The sequence below is a fragment of the Bidens hawaiensis genome, unplaced genomic scaffold (genome assembly GCF_021521415.1).
Source record: "Bidens hawaiensis isolate Kalapana, Puna unplaced genomic scaffold, B.hawaiensis_p1.1 tig00053805_1, whole genome shotgun sequence".
Taxonomy (NCBI): Eukaryota; Viridiplantae; Streptophyta; class Magnoliopsida; order Asterales; family Asteraceae; genus Bidens; species Bidens hawaiensis.
Window position 1 is genome coordinate 84,188 of NW_027499663.1, and position 15,156 is coordinate 99,343.

At 33.7% G+C, this 15,156-nt stretch overlaps 2 protein-coding genes across 3 annotated transcripts; both read right to left on the reverse strand.

Annotated features, from left to right (window-relative positions):
* Positions 1-133: 133 nt before the first annotated feature.
* On the reverse strand, positions 134-7,133 carry LOC143600218 (ATP-citrate synthase alpha chain protein 1). 2 transcript variants are annotated; one of them, XM_077077968.1, is made up of 13 exons: positions 7,073-7,133; positions 6,861-6,966; positions 5,512-5,688; positions 4,652-4,813; positions 4,079-4,159; positions 3,930-3,981; positions 3,701-3,815; positions 3,255-3,336; positions 3,023-3,118; positions 2,268-2,369; positions 2,034-2,150; positions 1,149-1,265; positions 134-405 (listed from the first exon to the last, which is right to left on the reverse strand). In XM_077077968.1, exons 2-13 carry the CDS (start codon positions 6,957-6,959, stop codon positions 334-336), a joined length of 1,272 nt encoding a protein of 423 aa, XP_076934083.1. In that variant the 5' UTR covers positions 6,960-6,966; positions 7,073-7,133; the 3' UTR covers positions 134-333. The 2 variants fall into 2 exon arrangements, with proteins under 2 accessions (XP_076934083.1, XP_076934082.1); XM_077077967.1 differs by having other exon boundaries at positions 6,861-6,985; positions 7,073-7,103.
* Positions 7,134-11,054: 3,921 nt separating this feature from the next.
* On the reverse strand, positions 11,055-14,536 carry LOC143600212 (uncharacterized). Its single transcript, XM_077077962.1, has 8 exons — positions 14,140-14,536; positions 13,330-13,363; positions 13,004-13,228; positions 12,484-12,573; positions 12,332-12,397; positions 12,030-12,121; positions 11,770-11,817; positions 11,055-11,211 (listed from the first exon to the last, which is right to left on the reverse strand). Exons 1-8 carry the CDS (start codon positions 14,463-14,465, stop codon positions 11,118-11,120), a joined length of 975 nt encoding a protein of 324 aa, XP_076934077.1. The 5' UTR covers positions 14,466-14,536; the 3' UTR covers positions 11,055-11,117.
* Between the last annotated feature and the right edge of the window lie 620 nt (positions 14,537-15,156).

Below are 15,156 nucleotides of genomic sequence, written 5' to 3' on the forward strand. Positions count from 1 at the left end.
TGTTGGTATTAAGATATCTGTGTGTCCCAAATTAAAGGCTTGTAACAGCCACTTCCTTATGTCTCTGTCTCCATGCATGCAACACATTTTCCTTGGTTATTCATTTAATGATTTATAACAGTTCTAATAAAATCATAATGTTGAAGAATTATGAGTCTTCTACACATATACTCATGTCTTTAGAACCAACCGAGCCACAGTTTTTCGCTTTTTCCTTAATTTTCTAAGAATTTTCAAAAGAACAGACATGGACACAAACACAAACAAGACACAACACTTCCATTTAAATGCAACAAACCATAAGAACTGAGAAATACAAAAGTCGGGTGGCGTTTAAGCAGTGGCGGTGATGTACTCGATTGCTTGTTTGCATATTCCGGTCATTGTTGCCTCAGGACCATACACCTACAAAAAGATTTATAAGCAAAGATACAATTTAGGCTTATTAAAACTGTATATTTATTTAGGCTTAGGATCCTCCCACACCACCTATGATCCTCACACACCATTTTTTTTCCCTATACGGCTCATATAGGGCTATACGGTCGTATAGCACCTAAATCGTGTCAGTTTGTGTCTGATGTTGTCGGTCATCGTTTATAGTGACTCGTATAGCCATACGGGTCGTATAGGCCTCTACGGCCATATAGACATTTTTTTTTTGAAAATTTTTTTGATATATCATTTGACTTGCATCATATTTTTTTAGCAATTTTAAAAATTCTCCTTTTCGACCATTTCATGTTCTATAAAGCACAACGGAAAATCTGTCTATACGGGCCGTATAGCACTATATGGCTCGTATAGGCTTGTATAGTCGTTTTCCGGCAGTGATTAACAGTGGTCAAAAGGTAGTCTGAATGTTTTTGCAAATGTTTTCTATACGGTTGTATAGCCTTATTCGACCGTATAGGTTTTATGGTTTTAAGGGAGCAATACAAGCCATTTAATGCCTATACGGCTCGTATAGGCTGTAAAAAGTTGTTTTTTATACCCATGTCAGTCATCCGTACCCTATACGACCGTATAGGCCTATACGAGCTGTATAGACATGTGGGGGTGGTGTATGAGCAATTTCAAAAGGACAGATTTACCCTTGGTTTTGAAAATGTTAATGTTGAGAAACTAAATGATGAAAAGTTATTTACCTCAATTGGGATGCCAATTTGCTCCCCGAGTTCACGCATCTTCGCAAGTCCTTTTTGGTAATTTGGACCGCCTCTCCTTACGTAGATGTGCATGTTAGCAGCTTTCAACTTAGCCTCCTATAACAAATGTCAAAATCCAATTTCACCATTTTGAAATCTAAATTTTTGTCTAAAATGGATTCAATTAAGGTTGTTTGTAAGCTGTTGAAACCGACCGAACCACACAAACCAATGCAAGTCTGCCGGTTTAAGATGTATATGGTTCCGTTTTAACAGTTCGAGCTACTTTTAGAAATGCATCATTATGTATAAGTATTATATATATAGGGTGGAGATACTGTACAATAATGCCTTAACGTACGATAGGTACGCGAGACGCTTAAAGGGAAAAAACAAAGGCAAAACCTTAAAACGCTCAAAAAACGCTCAACCAAAAACCTAAAACACTCAGCCAAAACCTAAAACGCTCAAAAACGGTTTTCGTGAAAAAAAAGTAAAAAATTGATCAATTAACGATCCAAACTGTTTTTTTCGGTGAACCAATGATTAATTGGATATGTATTGACGATTCCGAGATGTTGGGATGTGATTTCATGGATCGATTTCATGAAAAAAGGGGATTCGCGTACCTATTGTACAATAAGCTATTATTGTAGTGGATCTTTTCTTTATATATATAAACCATCATCATTTTAAGAGGAAAAAAATACAAAACTACGATTTGAAAAAAAAAATACTGGTTCAAAAGCCAATCATCAAACCACCAAAATTGGCCAGTCCAACCAACGCAGTCAGTTTGGTTTCTTATCTATCGAAACCGTAGTTAGCGGTTCAGACCAGAATATTAGTAAAAGCCGCTAAATTAAATGCAAATGAATAAAGTACCTTCTCTTTCATGGCACGAATGATGCCATTGAATGTGGCTGCAACATCAGTGAAGTTAGCAATTCCACCTCCTACTACAAGAGCTCGCCTTTGACCGTCTGGATCAGCAGTCGCACACTGTACATACCAAACCGTCATCTTAAGTTTCGACTTTTGAATATAACATATGAATATTGACGATTCTACACTTGTTTTCAAATTTCAACAACATTAAGAGAGAGTGATTTAGCTTACGTCAATGACAACTCGAGCGTACTGCAAAACCTCCTCTTCATTTGGTGCACCACTGTATTCGGCATAGTTTCCAAGCTCGGATGCATAACCAAGATCTCCAACCTGGTTTACACGATGATTTCAAATGTAAAGAGAGAAATGGAAAATAATTACTTGTCAAAGCAGATATAACTTTGGTCGGCTTCGAAAAACTTGTTAATGTTTTTATATTAAAATAGTGCCAGATAAGTTATATGTTTTAATAGTAATCTAGCTTGTTGAATAAAAGAGTTCGGATGTTTTATGTTAAAAATAGAATAAACTGCAGGCCACTGTATCAAAGGAGTGGTTCAACATGTGGCACACCATTTTTAGCTATTCTCCAAAAAAAAAAAACATTGCTCAGATTTGTCATTTTAGTGTATATGTATATGCAATTTCACAACCGACGTGACATTTAATTTATTTTACATGTGAATTTTTTTTCTTAATTTCACACATACAGTTTTTGGCATATGTAGCAGCATCTGATGTGGAACAGCCATAGCATCCACCAGTGCCACATCAGCAAAATAAGTTAACTCGAGGTTGGCTGCTAAATTTGGGGAAAATACACTTTGAGACTTTCAACCTATTTGACATGTTTCCTGTTATACTAATATTTCTTTTTTAATTTACTCCTTAAAAGTAAAAGTACAGGGGTTAAAATGGCCGCTATATTAAGAGAAATTCAACATTGATTTGCATGAATCAAATTAAAATGAGTGGAAACATACAGTGTCAGCATATATGACACTAGCACCTCCACCAGCAACCATGGTCCAAATTCGTCCCTTTGGATTAAGAACTGTAAACTTCAAAGATGCACTAGTCTGCAACATTTCAATATAAACGAAAAATTTAATCATGTAAATGTTACTGTAAGAGTATTAACAGGCAAAAAAAAAAGTAAAAGCAGGATGCTTGAGAGTCAGTTTATAAAGTTCAAAAATGGCTAATAATGTGTACCTTTTCATCTAGTCCATGAATAAAGCTTTCAGTAGCACTCATAACTCTTCCAAAGGGCAATGGGAACTCAAGGTTGCCCCACCTGGAAAATTAAAAGAAATGTAAGATAACACGTGAATATGTCATATTCTATAGTAATAATAATAAAAAGCAATCGCATAAAGTTTTCTGAAATTTAGCCACCAACTTCCTATTAAGTGCGAAACAGAAACCAACTTATAGTTTATTACTGAAATAAGATTACACGCCAACAGTTTTGCAAAATGAGCAAAAGAATAACCTTATACAGATCAAGCAAATCATTCGTTCATGTGGTTAATAATAAAATGCTAGTTGGTTTCTACTTTCTATTTTGTGCTTAATTTAAAGTTGGTTGCTAAGAAAAATGTAAAATTTGTATCTGTTTTCGCCATTTGTCCATTTAAAACGGTTAAAAATAAACATACTTTTTAAAGTTCTTGAAGGCAGCAGTGTCATCAAGCTCTCCTCTCATGTCAAGAGGATAAGGCTTTCCATCAACCAAGGTAAAAGGATTCATTTCTAAGAAAGTGAAGTCAAGATCTGAAACACACAATATGAAAAGATCAAATATTTTTACTTACAGTTATAATATGTGTTGCTTAGGTAAGTAATAAGAGTAGAGAATTTTTTAATAAAGTGTAATTTACGGTTTACCTATGAATAAAGCATATATAGATTTGATGAACTCCTCAATTACAGGTTTAATCTACATCATTGAAGAAATAAGCGTCATATATCCATAATATTGTGCTTTAGCTTGCTATATAATAACATGATGTTGCATAAATGAGGAATAAGCTCACCTCCAATGGAAGGGTAGCAACAAGTGGAGCGCATATCTCTTGATTCAAAGACACCCCAGTTGGCAAAAAGATGGTCTTCACCTGGAAATTAAGGAAAATGTGAAGTTATGAGAAAAATATAGAGTAAAAAACTGAAATATTGCATAAAATTATGAGCACAAAACATTGGGTTGACCCACTCTTTTATGTTCACCTGTTAAGTCTTTCATAAAAAGCTAATGTGTTAATTATGATTAGAAAAATAATGATATCACAGTAGTAAATTAAATCTTTGAATGATACAATATAGCAGGTAGTATGTATTAAAAAATAGAATATGGGTTAGCTTTCAACCCATTTCACTAGGGATGAGCAAATTCGGTACCGGTACCGATTGGTACCGAATTTGCGATTTTCGGGATCGGGATTTTCGGTACCAGTACGGTACCGATCTCATCCCTACATTTCACTCACTCATTTATGAACTTAAGAGACTTATAGATCAAACAAACTACAAGATCCACTCACTCATAAATAAATGTGTAGCTTTCATTATACTTTTTGCACAAGACTAAAATAAGAAAAGTCGTGTACCTTTTCCCAATTCTCTTCGATGTCAATTCCTCCACACTCTGAAAAGCTAATGCTACATCCTAATCGCTCAGAAACAATGTTAATGTAAAACTCCTCATTGTGTGGAACAAATGGTTCAACAATGAATGTGGTTATGGGTCCTTTGCATCCTCCCATCTCAACCTGTTAAGTCAATACAACTCTTCACAAAGCATACAAAAAATTCCAACATGTATAAGAAGTAAATTACAGCTCAACGCTAGAGATGGCAAGATGAGAAAAATTGACAAAATGTCAAAAAGGTTGGGAAGTTTCATTTTTTAAAATTGGTCGTTGGATTGACTGTAAATAGCTATTTACTAATTTTTTTACAGAAATTCTTATGTGCAAAGATGATTATAAAAACTATGTTAATACAATAATAATTCAAGTCTTTAAAACACAAAGATCTAGGAGGTTGTAAGATTTAAAAATAGACTTCGGGTGACTTTCAAACAGTTTGGCACATTCACTTTTAGCTATTTTTTTTTAATTGAATTATATGAGATAAAACACAAACCAATTAGACCCATTAAGAGGTACATGGATCGAAATTGTCACCTCTACTCAACACACAGAGAATAAAGTAAGAGCACACGTGTAAACAAGATAATTGCAAAAGGGGGTTGTCCCGCTAGCATTACACTTGCATATAAAACATATAGGTTTTGTTTTCGGTTGGGAAAAATCAACATTGACTATAAAACTTAAACCTAGTACTTTCTAGATTTAAAAATGATATATATGCACACGTGTGTCTGTACTAAACACATAAGAAAGTACTATATTTAACTAGGTCTAAACTATGCTCTTTTTTATCAAGTTTCCAATTAAACATTTACCTCTTTACCAAGCCGTGCCTTCACAAATTCAGAAACTTGGGCCAAATCAAGATTTAGAGCAACAAGCCCACTTTTCCCACGCTTACCGAACAGCATATCAGGTTTCACAACCAACTTTGATGAAGAAAGCCAAGGTTCCACGTTTACCAGCTCATTCAAGTCTGTAGATTCAGTAATCTGGTGTATAAAAAAGAGATGCATTAGTCAATAATCTCACCTCAAAATCATGTTTGAGTTATCCCATTAGTCATGCTAATAAATAGACAATTCACAGTCAGCTATAATCAACAGTTTGAAACATAAATAGTAATACTATATGAATTATTGCTACAAAAATGAACACTTGACCATATGTTTGAGGTACATAAACTGTATTTAAACAATAGTTGGCCAAAAAAACCGTGTTGTACATATTAACCTATTTACATAAAAACAGAAGTGTGATCTTACTGCATCAGGGCTTTTCTAAGTGCCTTTTCAAAGTGTTTATGGTGATTGGAAAAACTATATTCGGTTGCCTGATTAAAGGTAACAAACCAAATAATCAGAACATCAGACTCATAATATGTTTTTGCGACTTTAAACATGCGCCTAGGGGTGCAAACAAGCAGAGGTTTGGATTTGTGTTTAAAAGTTATTCTGTAATTAGGGGTGTAAACAAGCCGATCTGGTTGCGAGATCGGATCGATGGAAAGCTCGAAACAAGCCGAGCTTTTCCAAGCAAAGCTCGTATAGATCAAGCCTTTTGCATTATCAATTTTTATCTCTTTTGGACGTCCATGGATTAATTTCACACTGCACAGCCAAGCTTATACTAAGATTTCTTCTCAAAATATATAAAAATTATAAAAACATATGTACATTTGATATTAATAAACAATTAAAATTAATAAACAATCCGAGCCGAAGCTTTTAAAAAAAGAGCTCGAAATGACCCGAGCTCAAGCTCGAGCCTAGTCAAGCTCGAGCCTAGTTGAGCTCGGGCTCCGCTCGGCTCATTTGCACCGAAACAAATCACAATCAGAATAACATAATCAGCAATTGGATTCAATAACAGGAAGCAGCTCTACACTTATCTCAATCACACAAACACACATCTGATCCGATTAAACAACACGTGCTTATCTCAATAACCTAAAACTACAGATCCGATCAAACTAACACTTGTAGCTGATTCAATGCTCATTAGTTTCGAATCCGATTCGATATCCAGTTAATACACATCACAGATTCAAAATTAAATCAATCACTATAACAAACAATAACAATTAGGGCACAAACACTAACACTAACACTAACACCAACAATAACAATTTATATAATAAATCGTATAATAATAATAATAATACCTGTGCGGATTTAATCGCTAATTCGTAACCAGCAATCCGTTTAAAATGCTCCTTAACCAACCGCTTTGAATCATACTCTCGGATCTTCTTACGCGCCATTATCGATCTGTGAAAACACTACAGATCTCAGCTCAAATCAAGTAGTAACAGATCAGATCGTTAATCGTTAATATTCTTATTATTATTTAATTGATGAGAATTTGGGAGCTTACAGTTGTGAGGTTAGTTGGAGGTTGTTGGAGATTAGATGCAGAGTCGAGCAGATATTAGTATATCATTTCAGTGAGAATGGATGTTGTGGATTTATAGTTGAAAACTATTATTATTGTTATTTTTATTTTTGTGATTTTAATTTTCGAATCCCGGGCTCATTCAAATTTTAGTCTCACGGTATGTTACGTGAAAAATGTTTTTGTGGTGATGGCAAGTGGTAGCCGTGGTATGATTTCTTAGACAACGCCCAAGCCAAACTCTGAATCCAGCATTAGCCTGGTTAAAACAACACAGTCTGGCCGGAGTAGGGTAATATGGCTCTTCAAATTGTAGAGTGCAGTGGCCTAACATGTTCGAGTTTGATTCATTTTGAGCTTTTTCAAGCTTCATCTCGGTCCAGGCTTGATTCGTTTTATTATATACTAATTATTTTACTCATATTTATACCTGACTTGTAATATATTTCTTAATTAGAATTTTAATACATAACATATAACATATAGTACATGTTATTTACTTATTTTTATTATATATATATAATAGGTAACCGGTTTGCAGGTCAGCTATAGATTGACAAGTGATACCCAAGTTAGACTCGTTTAATAAAATGTATTATGCACACTACTATATTGTATTGTATTTTGAATTGAATGTCATTGCTTATTATACAACATATTTCATCCTTGGTATTGTATGACATCATGACGTATCATGTGTCTTCAATTGCCGCACATAACTAAAGTTTAATCTAAATAAAGTTGAAGAAAATAATAAACATAAAATCAATTAAACTAAACATGGAAACTTGCATGTATAATTCTTAAAATTTACAATTTTGTCGTTCGTATTCATATAAATCACAATACCTCTTTAATTCACGAATTTTCATAATTGTTTTCGAATACAAAATATGACCCACAAATCGTGAATTACTTCACGCGTGTTTTTTATTTCCACAATTTATCATAACGTCTCTTCCAAGTACATATACCTGGCCATTATCACGTAGGCAAACAAAATGCTAAAAAGTAAATGGCGGATCAGATTTTAAACATTCGAAATAATAATGATGCAAAATAAATTGATTTATAATATACCAATTTCTAAACTTTTGTGTAATTTTTTCTCTTCTTTTGGTCTTTCATAGTTTCATATGTTGTTGGTCCAAAAATTGGAATATTGTGGGTTGCAAGGAGTTGGGTAACAATCTTAATTAATACATTTACTTCCAAATTTCCACAAAGGGCATCTCTTTATTTGCCAACATAACAATATTATATTAATAACAATTGTTAAATATTATTTAAGTAACAACAAGGCTTAATATCGGCTCAAGTGAAAGGATCTTGATTAGTTTTCAAGTATCATTATTATTTTATTTATATATAATTTTTGGAGTTTAGTCTTACAATATAAGTTATAACATTGATATGATGTTGGTGGTGCCCTTGCTTGTCCCTTCCGCTTAGTTGGTGCCCTGTTTTATATTAAATGTCCATAATACAAAAATAATATTTATAATATTTTTTTTTGAACGGCTACACACGCATGCGTACCCATTTGCTACGCTCATACAAGGTTTTGAACCATGGTCTTCACTCCCAAATCTAAAAGCCTTTACCATCGATCACAACTTTTTCTTAATTTTATAAAACATACCTACGGAAAAAGAACAATATCTAAGGTTGACAAATAAATTTAATAGCAAAAGTTTAAAAAAATAATAATTAACTCAAATAATATATTTTCATGTAATACTATCATTAATGTAAGGTTGTTTATGAGCCGAGCTCGGGCTAACTCAAGCTCGAAAATATACGAGTCAATTCAAATTCAAGCTTGAAATATATGCGAGTCAACTCAAACTCGAAAATACATATGTCAAGTCATGGATGTAAACATAACAACTTAAGTATTTTTATTTTTAAATATTTATTTATTTTTGAATTCGCTTATTCAACACCGGACTGTAACTTTCCCTCACAGCCCCTATTTTTTAATTCTATTTTTATATTTAAAACTTGGTCCAATAACCATGGATACTTAAACTAATAAATTATTCAACTTTGCATCATTAGCCGGTATATTATCAGATTCTGCATCTTAAAAAATTGACTGGATTGACATCTGACGTAATATATTTATAAACTTCTATAAGCAAGAATAAATCTACTCATCTTCTTTTTATTTGTGAAGTATTTGTTAAGAAAGTAAAAAAATCAAACTAAAGCTTGATGCGATTTGATGGTATAAGTTCGTACATAATAACGAATGTGATGACTGATGATATATGCCTGTACAAGAGATATATGTCAAAGAGGCAAAACTAAAAAGTTAAATAGCAAAACTAGTAAAACCAACCAGTCCTGTCCAATCAATCCATCTAACTTGCAAAACTAAAATGTTAAACAGCAAAACTAGTAAAACCAACCGGTCAAACCAATCTATCAGTTAAATATGTGACGTCTGAAAACCATAGTTGACGGTTCAACTCGAGAATTTCATCAAAGCCTACCGAACCAGCCCATGTTATGGTAACTATAGATAGCTGAAGTTGTGTGTTTTAAGGTTGAATATGTAGCGTAGTAAAAAGATCTATGGAGGCCAATTCTGTCTTTTTTACTCTTCTTTACATTCAAATCATAAGATTTGGATTTTGGAATGAACTTCCTCATACCATTCATTATACCATTCACTCTACCAACCATTCACAAGGCTGGTGGATTTTTAATTCATTTAAAATCATTATGCAATGGAAGTGATTGCATCAATCAACAATTAAATAGAAAATGTAGAAAACAACAACAATATAAAAAAAAGATGCTATAAATTTCTTGAAATTTCCAGCTGTTCGATTCAACCGATACATTTTGAAACGGCCAATTTCAGCCCGAATGAGACCTGTTAAAACGTTGAGGTGCAACCGAGCCAAGCCTGCTCGATATCAGTTTGAGAAAAAGCTCGAAACGAGACAAGCCTTGTATGAGAAGATTGATTAGGCTCGTCGAGCCTTAACAAGCCTAGTGTGTTTTTTAGTTTTAACTATTTAAGATTCTATGTATTAGTTTCAGACTGCACAGCCAAGCTTGAGCCGAGCTCTGCCTCGTTTAAGATACTGAACACGGGCTAGAGTCGAGCTTAGCCTCATTAAGGTTTTTTCTCATAACATATACAAAAATAATTAAGAACTAATTAATAAATACCAAACTAGTCGGGCCTAGCTTGACAAAACAACTCCCTCGCGAGCCGAGCCCGAGCTTTAGAGAAAGAGTTTAAAACGAGCCAAGCTCGAGCTCTCGTAAGTCAAAACAAGCTGAGCCCGAGCTTTAGAGAAAGAGTTTGAAACGAGCCAAGCTCGAGCTCTCGTGAGTCAAAACAAGCCGAGCTCGAGCCTAGTCGTGCGTGGGCTCAGCTTGTTTACGCCCCTAAAACCATATGAACGGGTTACGGGCCGAAATCCAATCTAGTGCCTCAAACATTAGCTTTTATGGACTTGATTTGTTCTTCACAAGTTAACACTTCACACTTACTAGTATCTTCTATTCTAAGGCTGCTCTCAAAAAATATATTATATACAAAATAAAAAATTGATTAATAAATAATAAACAAGCCTGGGCTTGAAACAACAAATCACAAGCCGAGCTCGGGCTCAGCTCGTTTACACCCGATTAAAACTGTATTAACAGGCCAAAAAGCCCAATCTAGTGTGTCAAACATTGGTTTTTATGGACTCGAACTTCACCAGTTAACACTTAACACTTAAAAGTTAAAACACTACTTGTCTCCTACGTTGCACGCATGATAGACACGCAAATTTATCATAATGATAAGCCCATTCTTGACAGTCTGCACCGGACCCGCCAAAACTTAATATAAAGGAAATTTAATGATCAACATAAACAAAACAGAACTAACTGCAAATGCAACCAAAATGCTTTAACGTTTGTAATTTACAATTTAATTCCTTTGAATAAACACGTTCATATTATTGTACATATAATCGGTGTGGTCTACAACATGTAAGCTAAGAGACATATAGTTACCTCAATCTCGTGTTGAGATAAGTAGCTGCTTACACTTAACAATGAGTGCAAAGATGCCGAATGCAGGGAGGAGAATTAATCCTACTCCCAAATACCTGAAACATGTCACTCATTCATTGAATAATGTTTGAATAATAATAATAATAATAATAATATACTTCTACATAATTATTGAGAAAAATATGCCGAATGCATCTGATATAAACTATGACTTCAATCTTCATACATTTTTAATTAATAGAAATGCGGTTTTCGTCCTTGTGGTTTGATCAAATTTGCGGTTTTAGTCCAACAATTTTGTTGTCACTTGCAATTAAACCCGACCCCACTAGTCTCGTTAACTCGGTAGCATTTTAATTAAAAGAATTGTGGATTTCGTCCTTGTGGTTTGATCAAATTTGCGGTTTTAGTCCAATAGTTTTGTTTCACTTGCAATTAAACCCAACCCCACTAGTCCCGTTAACTCGGTAACATGTCTGATTTTTCAAAAACTGCTAAGGTGACATCTTATTTGTCATATGTGATGTCTAACAATTAATGATACGTATGCCACATGCCATCTAATGTGACACGCAATCTAATGTTATAATTATTTTTAGATATAAAATTTTAAGAATGGCCATTTCTTCAAGTTTTTCAGGGTAAAAAAATACCAGATGGGAGCATATGGAGATGACAAGTCAAGGAAGGTATATGGCCACCTGCAATATCGAGAATCGTGTCAATGTTAATTACTAGTTATATAATTATCATATCTGGAAGATATTCAAGTGTAATATTATTCAATAAATACAAAGACCACATGTAACTGTATTAGACACAATCAATATACGATACAACAATAATTGGTTGTATCAGTGACAACAAAACTAAGAACATAATATAACGATAATAATTATATGTGATGGCTTACCACATTGATACACAAGCATGGAGGATCCACTGGAAGATGACAAATATACATGTGTATAGTACAAAGTATGCTAAACGAAAGAACGGAAACCTCTGGAAAAGAAAAAAGAAAAAAAAATCAGTCATACGTCATAATAGTAAGATAGTAAAACGAAATTTGCAATTAAAAACATATAAATATACACCAGATATGACTTGTAATATATACATAATTAAGACCTAATGGCACACACTAACGGTTAAGGATGTTGCATGAAAAGTCAAAACCGATTGAAAAATGTCAATAGAAAGATTATAACTTACTAAACGATTCAGAATCACATCGATGAGGAGGAAAACAATGTTGAGTGAGTGTAAGCTAACATTTAACTGTAACAAACAAGAATAATCTCAAAATTATATAGAATGAAACAGATAATCAATCTAATAAAACAGATAAACATCAAGACACTTACATAACTTAATTCGTATGTTGCAGGAGTAAGAAACGGATATATTATGAACCAATAGACACTGTCGGTGAGCCCCACAGCACCTGCACATATCTGTGTATTAAGAGAGTTCACAAGTGAAAAGAAATTTTAGTGAACGCTGCAACTTGAACATAAAAGAATGCGTTATTTACAAGTGTTAATTCATAAAAAGGTAGTTAGCATTGCTCCAGATTCTAATTTGGATAGACTTTGTTTTTCCCCGAAAAAATAAACATTACTTGCAAAAATTTGACCAAGTTGACATTTTTAATGGCATGGTGTTGACTTGTCAGTAACTTTGAGCGAGTTTGACTCCTTACGGCATGGTGGTAAGTGATAACTTGTCAGTAACTTGACCAAGTTGACCTTTTGACATGATAAAGTAACCGGGCTGTGTTATACAAACCAGCCTACGAATTGCCACCGTACTTCGAAATTTTATGAATCAGATTTGACCAAAGTTAGTTACTTTTTATAAAACTTGTCCAGTTTAGAAACATGCCTGGAAGATTATTTGACATAAATAACCCCAAATGCCAGCTGTCTTGTGAACATGAATTTCTCCAATGTTACTAGGTTTCATGTGCATATGTTGAGAAACCAAACTCTCTTCGGATAAAAGAGCAGCTGATGTGGCTTGTTCTGCATCTATATCCACACGATTGTTATCATGACCGTCTTTTTTCCAATATTGGCAACACCCATAAATGGAGAGTGAAGATGCAAGCTACAAAGAGTAGATATATATAAATATGTGAATATTACAGATTTATAACAAAGCAATTCAGTAATATATGACTAACAACATAACGTTGCATATTTGCATACCCCAAAATAGACAGTGACCAAAATAAATGTCCACCTGTTCATCATTAAAACAAGATGTCAATGAAATTAACATGTTTTCATGGTTACCTATGCCCACACTTTCATGGTTTTTAGCACAGTTCTAAAAGGTTCAGTTAAGTCAAGTTGTAACCAATTAAGCTTGTTGTAATCTATGCAGTTAATGCGGAAAAATATCGGATATCGGTTATCACGGTGGGATATTGGTAATTTTAATATCATGCATAATTTATATATATAGCAATTTAACACCAACAATTCAGTATACTCTCCTAACATTCACAAATTAACCTTTTGCAACTTACAAAACACTAACTGTAGCAATTAAGACTTAAAACACTAACTATATATATAGCACTTTAACACTAACAATTCAGTGTACTCTCCTAACATTCACAAATCAACCTTTTGCAACTTACAAAACACTAACTGTAGCAATTAAGACTTAAAACACTAACATTAAACACCAAAAAATGACAATGAAGACTTAAAAAATGATATCGAGAAAATTGGTGATGCGTCAATCAATATCGCCGATATTATCGGTACCGACATTTTGACCGATATTATGTTGGACGCCCAACAACCGCTATAGCACCAATATCGACTGCACAGGTTGTAATAGGAGAATGTAAAAACTGTATCCAAAGTCCAAACATTAATAATAACGTATCATAGATGGTTTTTGAGACAAAGGTTCAAACGCAACAATAAACATGAAACGAAGACTTCACACCGAAGGTTTTGCTTGAATAATTAATAACTCGTATTAAACTAAAAAGAACAACTTACTGAGTGTAGAAGAAAAGCACCCAAGCTCCACTAACTGCCAGATTAATGGACAGAATTGCTAATAACACAACAAAAGCAACTAATCTGTAAGCAAGCAGCCATGCAGGATGCACTGATTTCAAAGAGGTCATCCAAGTTTCATCATCATACAAAATCCCAACAGGTTCAAAGTCCGGCGCCTCATCTTCTTGCCTGCTTTTCTTTTTGTTGACCACTTCACATTTTGCTATTAAAATTGCAGATGCTGTAACAGCAATTAGGACCCATAATGCGCAAAGGAAGAACCGCCAATTTAACCAGTAACTCAGGACGGTTGTATCATCCATTAGTGGTCACTACAACTTCAGGCTTCTGTTCAAAAAGCATTGTGATTATATGTTATTACAAGTTATTGATCAAATACCATGCAGTTTGTTTGACGTAGTTATATTATTCCATGAAACTTAACCCCTGGGTTACATATTTTCATGAAATGATCAGATTAACATATTAGCCAATAATAATTTAATAAGCCTACCATATTACAAGTTAGGAATGAAACATTCGTACAACTTATTCCACGTTCATATTAACATTGAAACACATCCCACTTACTGTAATTTTAATGTATGATATGACTAACACAGCATTCCAAGAATCACATGACAATTTTACAGCCTGACAGGTAGAGTTATATATTTTTTACTTCTTTTTGGACGCCAAAAGACAAAATTAGGCATGTAAACGAACCGGATCTTCATGAACTGTTAGGATGGAAGTTCATTTATTAAATAAGCGAACGAACATGAATAAAGCTTTGTGTTCAGTTATTAAACGAACGAACATGAAAACAAGTTTTGTCCGTTCATTCATGTCCGTTTATTTATGCGAGTTCATGTTCATTCGTTTAAATTTTAATTAGTAGTTATATTGATATAAATATTAACATAAAAGGGGTTTATATGTTTTGTGACTTTGTCAATTATGCTCATTCGTGCTCGTTTATGTTTGTTCAACTATGTTCGTTTAAGTTTGTTT

What these genes read in the sequence shown, in the direction of transcription:
- LOC143600218 (XM_077077968.1), bottom strand. Translation starts at nt 6,959, where the DNA reads ATGGCGCGTAAGAAGATCCGAGAGTATGATTCAAAGCGGTTGGTTAAG. An exon ending in TAGCGATTAAATCCGCACAG is followed by an intron (nt 5,689 to 6,860) that starts GTATTATTATTA and finishes TTTATACACCAG; the next exon opens with ATTACTGAATCTACAGACTT. An exon ending in TTCATGGACTAGATGAAAAG is followed by an intron (nt 3,119 to 3,254) that starts GTACACATTATT and finishes GAAATGTTGCAG; the next exon opens with ACTAGTGCATCTTTGAAGTT.
- LOC143600212 (XM_077077962.1), bottom strand. Translation starts at nt 14,465, where the DNA reads ATGGATGATACAACCGTCCTGAGTTACTGGTTAAATTGGCGGTTCTTC. An exon ending in CAACATACGAATTAAGTTAT is followed by an intron (nt 12,398 to 12,483) that starts GTAAGTGTCTTG and finishes TGTTTGTTACAG; the next exon opens with TTAAATGTTAGCTTACACTC. An exon ending in TCTCCATATGCTCCCATCTG is followed by an intron (nt 11,212 to 11,769) that starts GTATTTTTTTAC and finishes GACATGTTTCAG; the next exon opens with GTATTTGGGAGTAGGATTAA.